At 43.7% G+C, this 14926-nt stretch overlaps 1 protein-coding gene and 1 long non-coding RNA gene across 6 annotated transcripts in view; one reads left to right on the top strand and one right to left on the bottom strand.

The window, feature by feature from the left end:
- Positions 1-14926, top strand: part of LOC133041363 (uncharacterized) — a 62788-nt gene that overhangs the window by 24272 nt on the left and 23590 nt on the right. For all 4 annotated transcript variants that reach the window (XR_009689221.1, XR_009689223.1, XR_009689224.1 and 1 more), the window contains exon 3: positions 11065-11184. This is a non-coding gene — a long non-coding RNA (uncharacterized LOC133041363). The remainder of the gene's footprint in view (positions 1-11064; positions 11185-14926) is intronic.
- Positions 5660-14926, bottom strand: part of RAB3B (RAB3B, member RAS oncogene family) — a 73521-nt gene continuing 64254 nt past the window's right edge. For both annotated transcript variants that reach the window (XM_061121908.1, XM_061121909.1), the window contains exon 5: positions 5660-9912. In XM_061121908.1, coding sequence (XP_060977891.1) covers positions 9725-9912 — 188 coding nt within the window. In that variant the 3' untranslated portion in view covers positions 5660-9724. The remainder of the gene's footprint in view (positions 9913-14926) is intronic.

Raw genomic sequence — 14926 nt, 5'->3', positions numbered from 1 at the left:
GTTTTCCCCATCTGAGTAATGGAAATTCTAAAACCCACATTACAGGGTTGTGTCAAAGATCATTAGGGCTTCAGTGAGAAAGTGCTTTGGGAACTGTAAAGTGCCAAACACGTGACTAGTGATTTCTGTTATGCTATTCTAATTACAGTACATATGGACTCTACTGTCTGCCCTTCCTGGGTCCCCACCCAGTCTCAGCTCACTGATCTGCTCATTCAGTCCCACATGCACTGGTTAATTCCTTTCAGTGCTCTTAGCCTCTGGAAGTTTCTCTGAAGTCAACCAAACCTCTGGGTGTAGGGCATGCTGGCTCTGATATTTCCACGTTGAGGGACCAAAAAGTAGGGGAAGGGGAAAGGAGGTGGAGGGAAGAGGGGATCTTTGGAAATGGCTCTGGGAGGGGTATGCTCAGTTTCATTCTATGATGAATGCCACCTGTTGCCTACCCCAGCCCTTCTCAGTGGTTCCATCTTACATGCCCCCAGTGTTCTGCAGTTCCTAAAATGTACTTTCATCTGACTGTCACAGGTATTTTGTGAAGTAGGCAAAATTATTAATCTCATGTTACAGATGAATACATATTTGTCCAAGGGCTTCCAGGCAGTGCTCGTGGTAAAGAACCCACCTGCCAATGCAGGAGAGGTAAGAGACGTGGGTTCGATCCCCTGGGTCGGGAAGATCCTCTAGCGGAGGGTATGGCTACCCACGCCAGTATTCTTGCCTGAAGAATCCCATGGACAGAGGAGCCTGGCAGGCTACAGTCCAGAGGATTGTAAAGAGTTGGACATGACTGAAGCGACTTAGCATGCATGCACACATCTTTGCCCAAGGTTACACTATTAATATATTGCAAAGGCAGGACTCAAACCCAGGTCTCCAGGATCCTGGTTTCCTGGACATTGGAGGAAATCTCTAACAGAGGCTCCAGAACACTAAACCTCATTTTTGGCTTATTCTTCACTTCTGGAGGCTGGTTTCTACATTCTGTCAGGTGTCTGGAGGCAGCCAGCCCAACAAGGTCATGCAACAGAACTGTTCAAAGCCATTTTCTTGGATTTTCTTCCCTCGTTCCCAATGAGATTCTTTCTCCATCCACTTTGCAAGTTCAGGCTCCATCTCCTCCTTACAGGCCCTTTCCCACCCCCATTGCTCTGTTGCTCATAGTGTTTACACAGGGTCTTTCTGGTCTCTGCTCCAAGAGCCCTTACAAAGATCCTAGGTTGGATTTTCTCCCTGCTTTGCCTGATTGGGATGACCTTCTGCAGCACAATTGGCAACACCACACATTTGGCACTTACTGTGTATGTTAGGCCCTGCACTAAAGACTTTATTTATACTATTCTCACATTTAATCCTCTCAACAGTTTCTTGAGGAGAGAATTACTTTCCCATTTACATATGAAATAATTGAGGCACGGAGAGAGAGTAATTTGCTCCAAGTCATGCAACTAGTTAATGACAAAGAACCAAATTGAACCTGGGTTCGTTGAACTACAAGCTGTCTTAGACCACTCACCATACTGCATATTCGGTCCTCATTCTGTGGTCTGAAGTTTAGAGGGATTGGAAGATAATTCAGCACATGCAAATCTCTCAACCCTTTAGTTTCCAGGATCCCAGATGCATGATAGAGATTGTCCTCAGAAAGATCTTACCCAGCTGAGTCTGGCATCCACTTAGTGCTCTATAAATTAGTCCTCCTTGAATTAGAATGCATTTATGGCTCTTAAACATTGGCTGCCCTAGTATTTCTTCTCAAAATGCATGAGTCTGTGCTGCATTCTTAATAAGTCTCCCCCAGAGATTCTTGTTTCTTCTCTTCCTCTTGTGACCCTTTAGGAAACTCTGACTTGGGACAGGGACCATCCAGATGCACTTAATTGTTAAGATGCTTTCCGACAGCCTCAGAAACAAGAGTCACAAACCTGGTTGTGTGATGAGGGGGGTCACATAGCCTTGGCTGTTTTAATTATACCCAAGAAGAGAAGAGGTTTTCATAGTCAACATTTCCCTGCCAAAATCTTGTTTGCCACTTGCAGCTCTTACAGAAAATGGGCATAAAATCATAGAGTATTAGTGCCAAAAGCGCCTGAAGAAACCATCTGCTGTAAGCTCCTGAAGCTCAGAGATAGGGAGTGACTTAACTAAGGTTGCACAACCTGTTAACTTTATCCCAGCCCATTGGTGAACCCCAGGAAGAGATGCAATTCTAATTACATTCCTCGGAGACTTTCTGACTTATTTTGCATTTCTATTGCACAATTTTACATCAAGCAAAGGAAACTCTTTTAATCAAGTCTCTTTTCAAGAGACCTCCTATTTGGGTATTTGCTGTTTGGTCACTTCAAGATGAAAGAAGAGAAGCAGGTGAAGTCATATGCCATACAACTCAGTCCATTCAACTGTGTTCTCTTAAGATGGTGGCTGTCACTGAGTTGGCACAGAAATAGGAAAAGATATGAACTTGCAGCAATGGTGTTAGATGTTTTGCGTAATTTCTGGGTACTTGAGAAGCCAGACACTGTGTGGATCAGTGACCTAACCATAGTAACCTTTGCCTGTGCTATCATCAGGAGATGACATCATGGAGAACTGCTTTTTACCTTGCAAAAATCCCTCTTCCTCATGCATTCAAGTATAAGAAATTAAAATCCTATAGAAATGGGATTTTCTGAAGTCTTGGTGTTTAAAAATTTAGAGCAGTAAGAAACTGAGAACCAAAGAGGAAAGAATATACTTTGGTTGCAAGTGATAAGAACCTAACTCCAAAGAACAAAGCTCAATGGGGACTTTATTGAAACTAGTGAGGTATCTAGCAGAATCAAAGAATGTGGTGACCAGTCAAGCCTCAAGAAGCCAAAATCAATAAGAAATCCACAAGACACACTCTATCTTAAATCTATGCATCTCTCTGCGTGATGAGCTTGTTTTCTCTTACTACAGAGTGGTATTCTACATGTGGGTTGAGGAAACACCATCAGTTTTAGAGCACACATCCCTGTATATTTGCCATTCAAAAGGAAAGAAAATAGCTCCAGATAAAAAGATTTGTAAGGAAGGATTCTGACTGGCCCCACTTGATCACATGCCCCCTTTACTGACAGTCTTCACTAGAATCACCTGGTTTGGATGAGAAAGCAGTAGTACTACAAAAGAAGAGGTTGCCGTTTTCGGAAGAAATGAGGGGAAACATGATAGCTGGCTATTAAAAGAAATGATTTACCAGAGATTCTGCCGCAAGTGAGGAACAGATTCAGGGCTAGAATGAGAATCAATAAAATAATGATTATTAATAATAATGGAAGTCTCTAGATTCTTTTCATGTCTGGCATTGAAGTAGACTTCAGTGTTACTGAATGCTCATTCATTTATATTTTTAAAAACTTGCTGTTGTGTGGAGGGTAAACCATAAGTGAGCAAGCATGGAGTAGGGAAAGTGGCTACAAGTTCTGTGTTAGCTCCTAGGTAAGGGAGAAACAATGGTGCCTTGGACCAATGTCATGGCCATGAAAGTGAAAATGGCTCAGTCATGTCAGACTCCTTGTGACCCCATGATCTACACAGTCCATGGAATTCTCCAGGCCAGAATACTGGAGTGGATAGCCTTTCCCTTCTCCAGGGGATGTTCCCAATCCAGGGATTGAACCCAGGTCTCCTACTTTGCAGGTAGATTCTTTACCAGCTGAGCCACAAGGGAAGCCCAAGAATACGGGAGTGGGTAGCCTATCCTTTCTCCAGTAAATCTTCCTGACCCAGAAATTGAACTGGGGTATCCTGCATTGCAGGTGGATTCTTGACCAACTGAGCTATCAGGGAAGCCTTACTTCCAAAAATGGGAAGGCTTGAGATAGACTTTAGAAGGAGAATCACAGGACTTATTGTTGGATTAGATGTCGACACTAAGAAAAAGAAAAGCATGGAATTAGGAATTATACCAAGATTTCTGTGAAAACTAGGGTTAAAATAAATTTGGAGCAGAATCAAGAGTTCCTGGACATGGTAAGTTTGAGACATGGAGATGTATATTAGGCACTTGTTTATACATGTAATCACCAAAGATGTGGCACCTAAAGCCTCAGGAGTAGATGAGGCTTCAAGGAAGAAAGTATATCTAGAGCAGAGGGATCAGCTGTTCTTTTAGTCATCTCTTTTGCATATACTGAATCCTTCTGTTGGGCTTCCAGCCAGAAACTTCAGATGGGAATCACAATCATTATTACAGTGAATCCCATGGAATGAGAAGACAGACTCATCCCTCAGTGGGGAGCTAAGAACTAACCAAATGAGCTGTTAAACAAGCATCTAAACTCCATGAGATGTGTTGATTGCTCCAAAGTATACCCTTTGGACAACTAAACAAATGATGAGAAACAAGCCTGTTGTAAACCACTGTGTCATTTCCCTTGGTTATCTTCAGAGCCAGGTTTTAGGTCCCAGGAAAATTTACCAGACTTAGTTTCAGATGACTTAGGGTTATTTCCTTTGGTAGGCTGAAAAATGGCCATAATTTTCTGCAGCTCTTCTTATCAAGAGATGGCATCTATTCTTCCACCTCTTAAAATTAGGCTTGGCCATATGACTTGTTAGTCAGTTGGACATGAGCAAACATGATACGAACAGAGGCTTGAAAAATGCTTCTGTATTGGAGCTTGCCCTCTCATGCTGCTGGGAAAACTTCTACCACCATGTGAACAACTTTGGGTTGCTTTCTGGAGAATGAAAACATGGAGAGAGAAGATCTCACCACCTTAGTCCTCTCACCTGGGACTCCAGACACATGAATGAAGCCACTCTAGACCATCCAGCCTTGGCCAAAGGAACCATCTACCTATCTCTAGCCAATGATGAGAAATAACATTTATTGTTTTAAATCACTAAATTTTGGAGTGGTTTGTTATGTGTCTCAGAGGACAATTAACTCTGAATCAGGTGGTCTACAGATGTTTCGCAAGTACAGTTATTCTATATTTCACTTTTTTTTTGGCTACACCACATGGCTTGTGGGACCTCAGTTCTTCGACCAGGGTTTGAAGTCAGAGTCCTAACCACAGGACCTCCAGGGAATTCCTTCTTACTCTTTTTGGAGGATTTGTGTTCAATCAGGTTTCATCAAAGGTTTAAACTAAAAGATGAAAGCTTAATTGAGAAATGTAGAGTGATGGCCAGGAGCAGTGGGGTCTTCCTGAGGTCCCTGAAATAGCTCCACAAAGGTGACAGGTTTCAGAGTTATGTGTTCTCATAGAATGATGTAGCTTTCCTTCACTGTGCTTTGTAATTATATTTTGGTGATTATTTTACAATGTCTAGACTAAACAACAAGCTGTTAGACTATAAGCTTGATGAAGGCAAGGACTGTGTCTAGTTTACCAGTGATTGTATCCTGGCACATACTAGACACTAATTTGTTGAAAGAATATATTTCAATTGTGCCTACTTCATATAAGGGATCCAGGCCTTCAAAAACATCACTTAACAGTATTTGTATCCAATGGACCTGCCTCTCACAGGCACTCCCAGTCACAGGCTGTTGCTTGATTCTTCAGCAGTAGCAGGTAATCAAGTGTAGGTTTGGGATGGGGAATCTGAAATCAATGAAATCCCAGGACACTCGCCACTGTAATTCCTTCTACTTACACCAAATGGTTGGCAAACAAACTCAAATAAACATTACTCAAGACACTTTAAGAAACTTGATGCATAAGCAAGGAGCTTGGGGCAAGAGCAGGTGGTATAACTGGGAAAGTCATGTCTGGAGAATGTTCATATCATTCTGTGGACATTATAAGGCTGCAGTCACAAAGCAATTGTGAAACAAATGCCCCAAGTGAGGCTGTTAACTCTGACAATCCTTGGAAATCTGTTACTACCAATATCCCAAATACACAATCTGAAGAGGAAAACTGAAAGAGCAAGAGTCAGAGGTGGGTTCAATTAGTAAATGAATGACTTTGGCATGTTAACTTTCTCAAGGCTATGTTTCCTTGCCTGTCAAATTGGGGATAATGATATTTCAAAAAAAAGCACCTCCATTAGACTATAGGTACCTGCAAGCAGGGACCATTTGTTTTCATGTATATTTATTCAGTGTTTAATAGTGCCAGACCTATAGAAGATACAGAAGTGAATTTCTTCCTAGAGGTGAATCCAAGACCTAGTCCTGGCTCCATCACAAATTCACTCAGAGTGGCCTTAAGAAATTTCCTCCCCCTCCCTGGGCCTCCACCTTCCTTTTTGTACCAAGAGGAGCCCAGACAAGATTTCCTCTAAACTCCCTTCCAGATACAATATTTAATGAGTCTGTGACCATTCAGTACAATCTACTGCATTGTTCCACCTAGAAGTTAATAATGCTACAGACTGAGAAGACAGTATTGTCACCAATCACTTTGTATTTACAGATACACATGCATTTAAACCAGATCCTGTAAATAGCTACAATACTGTATTGCACTTTTGGCTGACTTTTGCATTTTTAGAGGTCAAGAGGTTTTTTTAATCTCCTTTTATTTGGAATGTTAAGCGAAATGAAAACTGGGACAAGTTGCCATAACACATATTATGCAGCTTGAACCTAATTGCACTATTACCATGATTGATGAACATTCACCACAATCAGCTGGAAGCTGCTGCCTTCACTCTGCAGAAACGAGGTCACAGAGCAGGGTTGAGGAATTGCCATCTAACAAGCAGATCTGTCTGTTGCCTGGTAGAAGAGTTTGCCACTATTACATTTAACTGTTGATCCCGTCTATTGTGAAGATGCTTGTTCCCTTGAATTGGCTCCTGAGTTTTCAGGATTTTGACAATCTTTAGGTGAAAAATTCAATTTTTGCCTGGATACTCAGTAGGAGAGAAAGGATTTGGATACATGTACTAACAAACCCAGGGGTCCTGAGGAGCTTGGTCTGAAATCCTAATACCAGGGTAGAAGGGTGTGACTGCCCAGAAAAATAATAATTATTCCTGACCTGTATAGGAATTTATAGTGTAAAAAGCACATCCAGAAACACTGCCCTGGGAAGGGACCACATTTTTCCTTAGTCAGAGAATTTTATCAAGTTACACCTCCCAAGATGACCCACTGCTGACACAGGCAGGCTACTCACCGCACTGCTTCGGAGCTTGATAAAAATTGCCTGACAGAGGCAAATACAAGGAACACCAGCACTTAAGCCTCAGAAACACTGAGCAGTTTTTGCTCAGGCCCATGGGACCTGGGGTTCCTCAAAGACTCCTTCCCAGAAGTGTTAGACAGCTATCACCTCAGATTAGTCTGAGTAGTTGAACAATTTATTAACGAATTAGAGATATGTCTTTTCTTCAGTGGACTTGGAATCTGATGGCCTTGGGGCTGAGTTCTACTGTGGCTCTAACCCTTGCTAGTTGTGTGATCTTGGCCAAGTCTCTTAACTTCTTCTGATCACAGTTTATCTATAAAAATGTACTACAGAATGTGGTGAGGAGCACAGACTTTGGAGCCTACTTTCTGGATTTGAACCCCAGCTCTACCATTTACTCATTAGGTGACCTTAGACAAGCTAGAGAACCTATCTGTTCCTTAATTTTCTTGTCTTTAAACGAGATGGATTATAGTGCCTCCCTCACAAAGATGTTGGAAAGATAAATGAGTTAATACACATTAAGTGCTTGGAGCAACACCTAGTATTGAGTAAGCATCACTTGCTTACTTATATCAGTGTTGGATACAGTGATATTGGGGTGATAATCCTCATCTCTTGGGTTTATTTTGCAGATCAACTGAAATATTGAAGGTGAAAATTAGGCTGTCAGAGTTACTAGTGCCAGAAAAGACTGAAAAGATTTCCCAAATGGCTTCCCTCATTTTATAAGTGGGAAATCAAGACTCACTGATGGGGAGGAACTGGTCCAGAATCACAGGACAGAGTTTTTAAGTCTCCTGATTTCAGGGCAGAGCCTGAGTCTCCTGATTCCAAGTTCAAAGTGCTATCCTCTGCACTGTGTCACAGAAGACAACCTCTCCACAGAGTTGAACCTGAAGGGTTCTTTAATGCACTTTCCTAGGACAATAAACTGTGTTCAGAATGGAAGGAAAATTTGGGAGAGACTCTCCCACCTCCTCCACAGAATTCTGAAGCAGCATTTTAGTACAGAAGAAAACTGGAGATTCAGGCTAGGGCTGGATGAAAGATTTTCAGGAATCATTGCTAGCTCCACGTCATTGTTTCAGTAACAAATCAAACGTGTCCAAACAAGCTAGAACCATGAGCTAATGCATTAGGTTCATTTCCAGTACCAGAGGGGTTTTCTGGCTTTGTTTTCTTCAGGTGTTTAATGAAGTAGTAGTTTCACATCAGCTCTTGGTTAGAAACCAAAGTTTCACTCTCAGGAGAATGAGTGACCTCTGAGTTCACTTTTCCCATTTTTTTTCAGGGTTGTGCCCACTTAAGATTTATTCTGCTTTGAATCAGATTTCTCAGCTGGACTACTCAAGAGTGACAGAAATACGGGTTGGAGGAAAAGGCAGGATGGGGAGAGGACCCTAAGAAGAATGGCAAATGGGATGAGAACTATTGACTTAAAGAAAGGGCAGATTCCAGGGGTCATGGTATCTGTTCTCAAATCATCTAAGGGGGTCACATGGCAGAGGGAGCAGAGACTGTGAAGTCTCTGACAACAGAGATGCTACAAATGGGGTTGGAAGAGGAAGAATTTCCAGCAGGCAGATTTCAGCTTAAAGCAAGGAAAACTTTCTGATTATGAGCTACCCAAAGATAGTGTGGAAACTGAGCTCCCATCCCTGCCTAGGAAGTATGCTTTAGAAGAGATTAGCTGTGAGGCTTGACAGCCACTTGTCAGAGATATAAAGATTGGAATTGACTAGTGAGACTTGGTAAAATTTGGGATCCCACCAACTGTAAATTTTTTACATTCTGGGAGCCTGAGAACCAACGACCAATGTCATGGAGTTCTCACAGTGGAGAACCCACTGGAAAGCAGCAAAATCAGACATTTGTGACCCATTTCTTGATTTTGCCTGTGTTTCTCTTTTTGTCTTCCTCGAGCTTATGCATTTGCTCTTCCATATAGCAGGAACCTTTGACATTTTGCAGCGGATAATCTCTTTCTTTTAAGTGTGTTTCCTGACTCAGCCTTTGCTCTTTCAGCATCATTTAGAGAGGCTGAGCTCTCTGGAGATTAGCTCTGGCCTGTCACCACAGCAACTGCCCAAGCCCTCTGGGCCTCCGTGGTAACAGACGAGGGCTTTGAGAAACAAGGCTTGTCTAGTGGTGAGAGGAAGCCCCACAGGGAGCCTGATATGAAACAAGCAGGCTGTGTAAGGAGTGTTTTTTTTTTTTTCAAGATTAGCTATGCAAGTGTGTCTCACTTTACACAGTTAGCCAGGCCCTGAAAAGTGTGCAAGGGTGTGCCAAATTTTGGTCGAGGGAGAGAATCTTATTTTAAAGGCAGAGAAGAGACTTGCTTTTCCAAGTCCCCGTAGTGAATTGCCTTCGTAAAGTGGAGTCAACTTTTGTCAAACGAATCTCTGCCCACATTGTAACCTAGTTAGTCTAGTGCTGAGTGTCTGCGAGTGGGGCCACCCGTAGAGAACCCCAGGGCCATGCTTCCACCTCCACTGCAGGCAAGAGACAGCAGCAACTCAGCTTGGGGTGGACAGAGTGTAACAGGGAAGCAGAGTAGGGGTAGGGCCACAATGAAAGGAGATCGGGATGGTGGGCCTGGCCTAGCACGAGCAGTTCTGCTGCAGCAGAGGCGGGGTGTCTGAGAGACGGGTATTCTTGGAGGTGCCCAGCAAGGAGGGGTCTGTGTCCAGAGTATCAGACATCTTGTCGCAAATGGCATCCACCAGGCGCTCGAAGGCCTGCCTCACGCTGATGTTCTCCTTGGCACTGGCTTCAAAGAAGTCAAACCCTGAAGACAGAAGAGAGATTGGGATTGACATATACTATGTACAAAATAGATAACTAATGAATAGCTACTGTATAGCACAGAGAACTCTACTGAATGCTCTGGTGACCTAGATGGGAAGGAAATCCAAAAAAGAGGAGCTACATATATGTGTGTGTTAGTCACTCAGTCATGTCTGACTCTTGGCAACCCCATGGACTATAGCCCAGGGCTCTTCCATCCCTGAGATTCTCCAGGCAAGAATACTGGAATGGGTAGCCATTCTCTGACCCAGGGATCAAACCTGGGTCTCCTGTACTGCAGGCAGATTCTTTACTGTCTGAGCCACCAAGGAAGCCTGATTACATGTATATGTACAGCTGATTCACTTTGCTGTACAGTGTAAACTAACACATTATTGTAAAGCAACTATACTCCAATAAAATTTTTAAAAAGAGAGAGAAGAGAGATAGCAGTAAGGATTTTTCCCTTCCCTTTCATGCCCCCTTGATAGAACACTCTGCATTAATATAGCCAGTGCTCAGGCTTTGAAGCAAGGAGGCCTTGCTGCTTCAAGGAGGTTTCTGCTTGAAGGAGATGGTTCAGTGACCCAGGATCCTGAGTCAGATTGTTCCTGGCTCTATCATTAACTAGCTGTGTAATCCCCAGCAAGTCACCTATATTTTTATGAATCAATTCCCTGGTTGGTAAATTGGGATAATCTTACCTATCTCATAGATTTATTTCAAGGATTAAACAAGAGAATGCAGGTAAAGTATACACTCCTATACCTGATAGGGTGAGACAGCGTGGGAGTAATAATTAGATTTTTTTGAGAGTGACTACGTGACTATGTATATACAACACTTCCATTTTCAAAGCATTGATTGAATGCCTTATTTCATTTGGTCCTCATGTCACCCCTGGGGGATGGAGGGTCCAGGCAGACCCTCTCCATTTCACTAACACCCACTCTGTGGCTCTGAGAAAAAAGCTGACCTGCCCAAGGTCATCAGTATAAGAAGGCTAAGCTTGTCCTTTTTGACCAGGGCTTTTGCTCCTCTTTCCCCTGGCCCCCTGCTTACCGCAGCCTGGCCAGCTCTAGTCTAGACTCTGGGAGGCACCCCAAGATCTTCATCAAATAAGTAAAGCTTCATTTGCTCTTTCTACCCACAGACACACTGGCTTATCTCCCCTCTGAGGGCTTTCTCCTCCCTCAATTCCCAGGAATTACTCTGGATCTCTCCTGCCTCACAAGATCCTGACGGATGGCCCAGGAAAAACTGCATCTGAAGCGTGAGACTTTCTTATGTTTTGTGCCTTAAGACCCTTAAAGATACTTCCTGTGATAATGACCAGAACCTGGTTGTCCCAGGAGATGAGAAAAAGGTCCTCCTGATTCAGATAAAGTGGCCGCTTCCCAACTGAGGAGTCCTAGCCAGGTTGGTGGCAGTCCTTAGACGCATGAACCTGCTTTCTCTATTTCATCCCTGCACCAGCTTATTTCCTCCTCTTTTGTCCATCCACCTTCCTCTTTCCCTTCCTTCCAAGTCCATCTTTTATTTCTCTTCAAAAACTTCCCTCTTTGCTTTTACCCATTTTAGCTCTTTTTCTCTTCTATTCCTCATATTCCTTGGGATCATTAATATTTGTTGAGTACCTACTGTATGCCAGATGCTATGCTAGGAGCTTTACAAATATTCTTACTTAATCCTCATAATAGCCTCTGAGGTAAATATAATCAACTCCAATTTGTAAAAGAAAAATGAAGGCTCCAAGAGATTACATAACTCACACAAGGTCACGTGACTGTGTGAGTGGAAATTGAGTTTAGATCTGGGTTTGGCTGGCTTCCATGTCTATACACAGCCCTGCCTCTCATTTCTTCATCTTTCTCCCTTTCACTTTCCTTTTTTCTTTCGTTCTGCTCATATTTTTTTCTTACTTTACAAGTCTCTTTGGCCTCCTTTGCTTTTTATCTGTCTACCACAGTATCTGAATCTGGGCAAGTCACTTTATCTTTCTGAATCACTTAACCTCTCTGAGCCTCAGACTCCTCATTTGTCAAATAGGAATAATCACAGCATCTTCCTGCCAAGAGCAGTTGGGAGCATGGAGCCAGACGATGGATAAATTGCTGTACAAAGTTGCTTGTTACAATGACAGCTTCTTTCTGCTCTTCTTTCATCTGCTCCTTTTACCTCCACTTCACCACTTTCTCCCTCTTTGATCATCCTCTCATACACACAGGAGGGGAGTCTTTTTCCTCCTCCCTTTTTCTAATATCTCATTGTCCACAGAGAGGGCTGAAGCCCCCCAGGCACAAATAGGGCTCCTCTTCCCCAGGCCATCCCTGCCTGAAGGCATTCACAATTACATTAGCTCACCTCTGGTGGACAGCCTCTTCTGGGGTCCACTTCCCGACCTGAGTAAGGCAAGCCATAGAAGTGCCTGCTAATTGAGGACGAGATAAAGAAGGAAGTGGGTGCTGGCTCGTTATCCACAGGCTGTTGAAACTCAGCTGGCTTTAGAGACTCTTCAGCATGTAGCCTGTCCTTAATGAATATCATAAAAATTGACTTTCTGGCCTTTGACAGGTTTGTTACAAGTGATACTGTTTAGGGAAGCAGGCAGTATATGTTGTTTGCCTAGGAAAGGGGAAAATAGGTAAAGAAGTAAATAGGCTTAAATCATCAATTTGGATGAAGATGGGGACACAGGTCAAGGCCAGGGGCACTGATCCCTTATGAGGAATTGGCACCGAGGGGAGGACATGCTCACTGCACAAGAGGGCAGTGGGTAGGAAACCCAGGAGTCAGAAAGCCTGGATTTGAACAGTCTCTGTCAGCTACCAGCTGTGTGACCTCAGGCAAGTTGCCTAATTTCTCCCAGCCTGTTTCTTCATTTGTGGAATAGGTAAATATGACCTACTTCATAGAGTGGGAATAAGGTTTAAATGCATCAAAGTATGTGAAGTGATTGGCATGTGAAATCCATGGCAATTCCCTTTCTCTTATCTTCCCAGCCCATCTGAGTCCTAGCTTCCCTGCCCCTCCATCATTTCCCAGGGCCTTTGGAGGAAAGCCTCTTTTTTTTCTTCATCGTTCAGGGCCGATCAACAAACCAGGTCTTTACTGAACATTGACTTTGTACCATGTCTTGCAGTGAGTGCCAGGGACAAAAGAAGACCAAATCTAATCATGGAGAAAAGACACACCAATCAGAGTGTCAGTCCCTCACGCGGGCACAGTCCTTAATGATTCACAAATACAAATTTAAAGCAACTTTGTGATGGGAGTGGGGCAAGGCAAGGGTTATCATTTGTAATTTACAGACAGGAAAACTGAGGCTCAGGGATGGAGCATAAGCCAGGGCTCTTATTGCTTATGCGCCTTTGTCTCGCTCTCAGTTGGGACAGTGACAAACATATTATAACCCAGGTAAAGCAAACGAGAGGCTGTGCAGGAGTGCAGCAGAGGGAGAGAACAGAAGGGGAGGGGGTGGGGAATAAGCTTCCAAAAGTCAGTAGAGAGGGGAGACTTTAAGGCCAGAATCAAACAAAACTCTTCACCTGATGAACTTATGCTTTAAGCCTGAGCTTAGATATGGCTTCTTCATCCTCTGTGCTTCTTCTGCCACAGCACAGCTTACCCTGCACAGTGCAAGTCCAACTGACAAGGAGCTCCCCAAGCAGGGATCATGTCATTTATCCGAGCTCCAGCACTAGCCAGAGGAGTAAGGGCTTGCTGAGTATTAACTGAATGAATGGACAGGTGGATGAAGGGGACAGGGATGAGCATGGAGGGTGTGGCTAGGGGGCTGTGGATAGTGAGGGTCATGAGAACTCACCTCAACAAGCAGGACAAATCCTGTGCTGGGCACTGGGGACACTGATGTGAATCAAATGCAGTTCCCACTGTTGAGGAGCTCCTACTCTAGTGTGGAAGATAGATATATAGACAATGTTGGAAAGGCAGGTAGCGAGGGGACTGTCAGGAGCACAGGAGGCACCTATCTAAGCCTGGGGCCCAAGGAAAGCTTCTTGGAAAAGCTGATTCCTAAGCATATATCAGCTACATAAAGCTATGTGGTGGGGGGGAGGGGGGCTTCCCTGGTGGTCCAGTGGTTAATAATCCGCCTGCCAATGCAGGGGACATGGGTTTCATCCCTGGTCTGGGAAGATTCCACATGCCTCAGAGCAGCTGAGCCCATGGGCCATAACTACTGAGCCAGTGTTCTAGAGCCTGTGCTCTGCAAAAAGAGAAGCCACGGCAATGAGAAGCCCATGCACCACAATGAACTGCAGACCCAGTTCAGCAATGAAGACCCAGCACAGCCAAAAATAAAGAAATAAATCTTAAAAAAAAAAAAAAGGACACATAGTATGAGTGTAAGTGTGAGCACACACACACACATAGAACACTAGGCCCAGGAAACAGCATAAACACATATAGGGGGCAGAAAACAGCCTTTATTATCCCAGAATCCCCAAAGCAGTTTGTTCAAATTGGTGAGATAAGAGGCCATAAGTAACCAAACACAGACAGTGTGTATGTCATGTCAAGGAGATGTCATCACTGTCCTCTCAAAGGTGCCCAAGGTAAGAGAACTCTGATTCAAGTAAGCGGTGCATCACCCTAGCCAGCTCATGGGTCTCTTTTGCTATCAGAACAACCTCAAATGCACCTCCAACCAATTACTGTCAGGCTACTGGAAGGCTCTTCATTAGTAGGCCAAGACGGTAACCTTTTCCTCAGGTTCATTAGTGAGGAGTCTCAGGAGCTGAGAGTCTGCAGAGCTCTGGAAGATGACAACCAATTAATCAGACTAGCCCCCAGTCCTTTCCTCCCTCTAATTGGCTTCAGAACAATGGAATTTCTGCTGCCTTTAACAGGGCCCAATTCTTAATTGAATCTGAGAAAATCCCCACCCCTCAAATGCTCCTGTTTACCCATCCTGTCCAAAGGCAGCTGTCACAGCCCCACAAGCTCCACTGGCTCTGGCCACATTGCCTTGTTTCTGAATGTGACCTCAGAAT

Source organism: Dama dama, chromosome 20, assembly GCF_033118175.1.
Source record: "Dama dama isolate Ldn47 chromosome 20, ASM3311817v1, whole genome shotgun sequence".
Classification (NCBI taxonomy): Eukaryota; Metazoa; Chordata; class Mammalia; order Artiodactyla; family Cervidae; genus Dama; species Dama dama.
This window is presented reverse-complemented; position numbering and strand designations above follow the sequence as displayed.